This window comes from Pituophis catenifer, unplaced genomic scaffold, assembly GCF_029215685.1.
Source record: "Pituophis catenifer annectens isolate HBS135680 unplaced genomic scaffold, rPitCat1.0.hap2 SCAF_16, whole genome shotgun sequence".
Classification (NCBI taxonomy): Eukaryota; Metazoa; Chordata; class Lepidosauria; order Squamata; family Colubridae; genus Pituophis; species Pituophis catenifer.
In genome coordinates, this window is record NW_027256896.1 from 22,096,304 (window position 1) to 22,102,971 (window position 6,668).

General features: G+C 55.0%; 1 protein-coding gene across 3 annotated transcripts; it reads left to right on the forward strand.

Moving 5' to 3' along the window:
- The first annotated feature begins 67 nt into the window (after window positions 1-67).
- On the forward strand, window positions 68-6,660 carry RGS11 (regulator of G protein signaling 11). 3 transcript variants are annotated; one of them, XM_070955412.1, is made up of 17 exons: window positions 68-409; window positions 501-597; window positions 896-946; window positions 1,178-1,284; window positions 1,506-1,557; window positions 1,655-1,713; window positions 1,909-1,985; window positions 2,071-2,152; window positions 2,515-2,583; window positions 3,628-3,651; window positions 3,961-4,022; window positions 4,300-4,413; window positions 5,204-5,376; window positions 5,516-5,603; window positions 5,797-5,959; window positions 6,118-6,200; window positions 6,284-6,660. In XM_070955412.1, exons 1-17 carry the CDS (start codon window positions 347-349, stop codon window positions 6,408-6,410), a joined length of 1,491 nt encoding a protein of 496 aa, XP_070811513.1. In that variant the 5' UTR covers window positions 68-346; the 3' UTR covers window positions 6,411-6,660. The 3 variants fall into 3 exon arrangements, with proteins under 3 accessions (XP_070811513.1, XP_070811514.1, XP_070811515.1); XM_070955413.1 differs by having other exon boundaries at window positions 73-409; window positions 5,261-5,376; XM_070955414.1 differs by having other exon boundaries at window positions 79-409; window positions 5,261-5,376; window positions 5,797-5,935.
- The last annotated feature ends 8 nt before the right edge of the window (window positions 6,661-6,668 follow it).

Genomic DNA, 6,668 nt, shown 5'->3' on the forward strand with positions numbered 1-6,668 from the left:
GCGTCCGGGGCCGTCCCTCCTTCGCTGACTCCGGGCCCTTTGCCGGCCCGCTCGGGCAAGGCAGGCTCGCGCAGCCGCCCTCCTCCCTCTTTCGGCCTCCTGCCGGCAGTCCCTACGGAGCTCGCCTGGCACCGGCGACAAGCGCGCGCCTGCGTTTCTTGACCGGCACTAGCGCTTTGCACGTGCGCAGAGGCCCTCGGACTTTAGGGAGTGGCCGCCCGGTCGGCAGGCAGACAGATGGCAGCACAGATGCTCGCCACGGCGCCGGGACGGACCGCCGCTTGAAGAAGCGGTTCAGCGCCTGCGTGGCCGCCTGCAGCCGTAGTTCGCCGGCCGGCCCGCCTCCATGACCATCGGCTTTCTCAGCCCGGGGGGCGCCCCCCGCCGTCAGCTACCGTGCCTCGCCAAGGTGGGATGGGGTGGGGTGGGGTGGGGGCTGCCGGCCCGCTGCCAGCCCCGGCCCGGGCGCTGAGCGGGTATGGATCATGCCTCCCCCGTAGATGGAACGCGTCGTGGTCGGCATGCAAGACCCGGATCTGGGCATCCCGGTGCGGAATCAGCGGCTGCTGGTCAGCATCATCCCGCACGCCGTGACCGGTGGGTGCCGCTCTGCTCCCCGGGCTGAGACCGCAGCATGGCCCGCCCGAGGCGCTCGCTAAGCGCTGAAGGGTCCCGCGGCTGCCTCTTGGGCGGTTCCCTAGGCGACAGCAGCCGGGAGGCGGAGGCTCCTGCAAGACCACGGAGAAAGGCCTGTTGGGGAGGGGCTTCTCTTCCGTCCCTTCCTCACCTGGAGGTCTGGGTCATCCTCCTGAGGGTCTTCCACCCCTTGGGTGTAGTCTGGCAGCGGATTCCTTGCTGCACCAGCGCCCGTCACCCAGGCATCTCTCCTTTTTAGGGAATGACATTGTGGAGTGGCTCATCCAGAAATACAACATCTGGGAGGAAGGTGAGCTACCTGGATTAGGTTTGGTGGAGCTGGCAAGCCTTCCCCCCCACCTCCCCGTTGCTTTTGCCTTCTGTGGCTGGGAAAGCCTAGCTAGAGGCAAACAAACATCCTATTTAGCCTGGCCCAGTGAGGAAGGTGGCTTTTCTCTGCAGGAGTCTTGGTTGCCTGGAAGGCTGCCCACCTCCCCAGCTATTCAGTTAGCTCTCTCAACCCCGCCTTTCCCTCCTCTAGAATCCTTGCATCTTGGAAACCTGCTTGTGAAGCATGGCTACATCTATTCTCTGAAGGATCCTCACATGCTGCTCTTGCGAAGGGATGAGACTCCCTACAGGTTCCAGGTAGGTTAGAGTGAACCAGCACCCCCCTGAGACATGGAATTGGCTGACCCCTCAGCTATGTCTCTAAAAGAGATGGTTGGGTAAGATGGCTTGGAAGGATCTTTCCTCCAAAGGCCTTGGGGAGGCTCCTGAGAAGAGTTTGGCTAACTCTCAAGCAGAGAGAGGCCCCCTGCTTCTGCCCCAGGGCAGCTGAACTGAGCCTCTCCCTCTGTGGCCTACAGACCCCCTATTTCTGGATGAGCACCCAGTGGCTGGCCACTGACCTTGATTATGGTGAGTATGGCAGTGGTTTTATCCCCAATGGCCAGGCCAGCCTTTGCCCCCCCCCCTTCAGCTGCGGCATGCCTGAGGTCACGGTTTCCTGTTTCAGCCATCTATTTGGCAAAGAGGAATATCCGCAAGCAAGGTGAACTCCGGGAGCTTGAGAAGGTAAGGGTGCCTGGGGTTTAGGCTAGTCCCCGAGGACCAGGGAGTGTAACTGGTTGGAGGACTGAAACGAAGGAGATCCCCAGGCAGCCTCTCTCCTTCCCCTGGGTGTGTGGAGCCCCTTTCCTCCCCTTTCTCTCCAGAGCTGTGAGGAGAGCACTGACCCTCTCATGTGACGGGGTGGGCCATCTTCTGTAGGAGGATTATAGGCAACTGTGCAAGAGGATCAATCATATTTGGGACTTCGTGGTGATGCAGGCTCGGGAGCAGCTCAGGTGAGCTTGCAGGAACAAGGTCTGCGCCTTTGGGATTGGGGAGCAGGGTGGCAGCAGCTCTGATGCAACCCTTGCTTTTTCACAGGGCAGCTAAACAGCGGAGGAGGGCTGACCGGATTGTCATTGAGTGCCAAGAACAGGCCTATTGGCTTGTCAACAGACCCTTGGTGAGTGGGAGGAAGAGAGGGCTTGGTGCGCCAGGGCACCAGGGGAAGAGCGGCCAGGATTTGCACTGGTCTTCTTGGCTCTCTATTTTGCAGCACTTGCAGCAAAATAGTTGGTGCTACCTCTCAACTGCTGAAAATCCTTCTGTAAACTGTGTCTGGAAATGAACCTTCCATGGCTCATTTATACACCAGGCATTTTTCCATTGCCCACAAAGCTTCCCTTTGCCTGTGATGGATGAATGCTGGGAGTGAGTTGCCCCTGGGAGTGAGTTGCAGAATTGCAGATTGGGGGCTGCCCCAGGAAGGGTTCACTGGGCAAGAGAATGGCAAGCCAGCCAGCCTTTGTTCTGCTTCACCTATAGGGGGGAGTCTTGGATGTGAGGGGTCCGAGGCCAGAGCTGAGGAGCCACTCCCTCACACCTACGCAGCTGGTAAGTGTGTGTGTGTGTGTGTGTGTGTGTGTGTGTGTGTGTGTGTGAAGGGCTCCCTTGCTGGGACAGCTGGAGAGCGGCTAAACTGAGCTTTCTTGCCTTCTGGAAAAGGAGGGGAGAAAGACACCCTGGCTTGTGGTCCAGTCCTTGGTTGGTTCCCCTTAATGCCGTGATGGCAAACCTATGGCATGCGTGCCAGAAGTGGAATGCAGAGCCCTCTCTGCTGGCATGCACGCCGTTGCCCCAGGTCAGATCTTTGTGGCATTTCTTTGGTGAGCTCCTGTTTCCCTGCAAATGATGAAACAGAAGCTCACGAAAGAAAAAGATCTTATGTGAGACGACCTCGAAACTTGACATCTTACCTCTTTCCGCACTGCTGGTGTTGGGATGCCATGCCTCCCACTGGCCAGCTGGTCTTTGGGTCTCTGCTGTGCATGCATGTAGATATTTGTGCATGCACGCGCACATGTTTGTGCATGTCCACATTCACGCATGTCTCCATGTGCACGTCCACGCAAGTCCACGCATGGGTACCTTTCAGTTTGGGCACGCACAGTTTGGGCACTCGGTGTCTAAAAGGTTCACCATCACTGCCTTAATGGGATGCTATTGTCTCCTGAATTGTGGCTGCCTCCTGCCCAGTCAGCATCTGTGCCAAAGGCTGTGGTGGTGGGATTCTTTTGGGGTCCTTGCTCCTTCTTTGTGGGTTTGGCTTGTGATCCCCCTCCCTTCTCCGTGACCTTTGAGGTCTACACTCTTGTTTGTGAGCTGTATGAGCTTCTTCCTCCCCCCCCACCCCCATTACTAACTCTCAGCGCCAACTTGCAAAATGGGGTTTCGAGAGAAAGGCAGGAAACTGTCTCTGCTGGTTAGGGCATTCAAAAGGTTTTCAAATGATTGTTTAGAAGTAGCAGAGAAGACTTGGGTTATCTGAGCAAGTAGGGGCTGAATCAGTACTAGCAATGGACAAAAATTGTGGATGGCTGCAAGGGAGATTCCAGCTGGTGTGGCTAATGAGTTTCACTCTTTTCTCTTTTATTGAAGAACATGGACTACTACAAACAGGAGGTGAGTGTGTGTGTGCATGCATGCGTGCGCATTTGTGGTGAAAGGCAGAAATTGGAGGCCTATAGGAAGGTTTGCTCTAAGGCAGGCCTGACAGGGGAGGGGTGGCTAAGGGGAAAGGAGGCGGGAAATAACAGGCAAGTGGCTCTTGATAGGAGACATTCAAACCTTTGAAAAGGTGTATACGCGCATACACACATGCACACAGTGTTCAAGGCAGTCTTCCTTAGGGCTCCTTCCCACCTGGATGTGGTGATGGAAGTTGGCAGTTGGTGGCACAAGTTCTTTGCCATTCTCTGTCCTTGGTTGCAGATCCATTATTACTGTGCTGCCCTGGGCAGGATGCGTGTCAAGTCCTCCCTTTGCCTGCAAGGGTGAGTGGAGAACCCGTGGCGTGGCCAATTTCAGCCTTGTTCTCAAGAGTTTTAGGAGCAGGTGCTCTGCTCCCCTCTCCCCAGTGACCGGTACCAATCAAGAATATCAAATGACTGAGTTTATTTCTGAATGCCTCTCTATGTCCTACTCTAACTTTTTCTCAGCTTTGGGAAGTTATCCCCGACGGGGGCACCTTGGCTGCTGCTTGTCCTCTGTCATTTGGAGCAGTGAGAGGGACCCCTCCTGTCTCCTCTCCACCTCCACTGTCTTTTGCAGGTATCTCAAGTTCAATGAGCAGTATATGTCCCACGACCCCATCATCTCTGGCTGCCTCCCAAGCAATCCCTGGATCACTGATGACATCACATACTGGGCCATGAATGCTCCCCGGTAAGAGATTGGTGTGCCCAGCTTTCCCAAGTAGGGGGTCTTTGTTATTGGCGCTCAGCTCTTTTTATTTATTGATAATATTTATATGCCACCCATTTTGTGAGACACAAACTTTGGGCTGCTAACAATGATAAAAATATTCCAATAAACATATAAGAAAAACGCTCCCTAAGGATATCTGCCTGTCTCCCAAGTCAGACAGTGGGCACTGTCCCTTTCTCAAATGCTGCCATCTGGTTCGGCCTAGGAAGAGTGCCTTTTCCATAATGCCCCTGTTTTGTGGAACACCATCCCCTTGAGAGCCAGCAGTCCCTCCCTCTTCTAATTTTCTGGAAAGTTGTTCAGAGCCAGCTCTTTCACAGGCATCAGAATAAAAAGGTAGCCCTGGGCACTCCACAGTTGGACAGTGGCTGTTGGAGTGTGCCCACTGCCTGACCTGGGGGGGGGCAGGCAGATATCCTTAGGGAGCAGCAGTTCTGCAGATAGCTTGGCTTTGTGCCATGTAGGGTAATGACCAGCACCTTGAATTACACTAGGAAAGAAACAGAGAACTGGTGCACCTCGATAGTATAACTTAGTTGAGCTGACAGTACCCAAAATTTTGCAAGAATTCTTCAGCAGCTCTAATTTCCAGATGATCTTCAAGGGCAGCCCCTTGTAGAGCATGCTGCAATTTTCCAACCAAGATGTGACTGACAGTGAGCAAGGCTTTCCGGTCAAGGAATGGGTACAATTGGTATACAAATTGTATCTGTATAATGGCTTTCCCAACTATGGCTGCCATCTCTAGCCAGGAGGAAACCCCAAATTGCACAGCAGCTCTGCCCGAGACCCTTTTGCCTTGCAGGGTCACAATTTCCACCAAGCTGCGGGTGGAGCGATGGAGCTTCGGCTTCAGTGAGCTGATGGGAGACATCTTGGGCCGAGAGCAACTCCTAGAGTTCCTCAAGACAGAGTTCAGTGGTGAGCCCTTGCTCTGCTGGGTCAGAGGAGGGAAAAGGAGAAAGTGTGAGGAGGATCCATCAGGCTCCCAGGAAGCCAGTAGGGGCTCTGCCCTGCTTCTTGCTTGGTCAACTGGGGGCCTGCCTTCTCTCTCACGCAGCTGAGAACCTGATGTTTTGGGAGGCTTGTGAAGAGTTACGCCTGGGGGAAGAGGCCCACATTGCAGAAGCTGTGGACTTCATCTATCAGTAGGTGGCTTTCTCCCCTGGAGGATAGCGGGCTGAGGTTGTGCTCAACTTGGGGAGCAGTGGATGGCCATGCTGCCTTGCTTCTGGGGCTTGTGTGCGTCTGTACCTTTCCTCACTCTCATCTGGTGCCCAGAGCCTGCTAAGGCTTTGCTTTCCGACCTGCATGATCACTCCTCTACTGCTCCTCCTCCAGGGAGTTTCTAGCCCCCAGTGCCACCCGCTGGGTGAACCTTGACAGCAAGACTATGGAGCACACCTTGAAGGGCATCAAGACCCCTCACCGCTATGTAATGGATGATGCTGAGATGCACATCTACATGCTGATGAAAAAGGTCCTGAAACTACCAGGGAGAGAAGTAATGCTGTGTGTGTGATTGTGCGTGCGTGCGTGCGTGCGTGCACGCTACCCACCTCAAGGCCTGAGTGGCCAGACAAGCAGCAAGAGCAGGCTGATGTTGCATCTTCTGCTCTTGGGCTGGAGGATCTCTCTCTAAATTGCCCCCTCTATCACCAGGACTCCTATCCACGCTTTCTGAAGTCCGAGCTTTACAAGAAGCTGCTTGCTGAAGCCCTTGTGCCACAAGAGACCAAGAAGCGGTGAGTGGGTCAACCTTGGAGGAAGCTCTCTTGGAGAGTGAGTCAAGATCCATTGCTGATGGACCCGTTTTGCCTCCTGGCAGGGCATTCCCATTCATGAGGAAGCAGCCACGACACTCCAGCACGAGCCCTGCCTGCCTGCCCCCTCCCGGGGCCCAGGAAGTGAGATCTGAAGATGAGAGCCAGGTGGGGCCCCAGGAGCAAGGCTAAGGGGAATCCTTCCCCTCCCCCAAAGCATTTGTTCCCTGGATGCTGTAGGCATTTTGCCCCCACCCCAGCAGGCATCAAGATGTAGGCCTCTCTCTGACTCACCTGGACAAAAGACTGCCTCTGGCTACTCTCCCCCTTTCCTGGCTTATCTTTCAGTGCAGCCAAGCCTCTGCCCTCTTTGAGCAAGGCTGGCAGCATTCCTGCCTTTCATGGAATATCCCATTCACAATAAAGTCCCCTTCTTGACCCAGGCTGTTG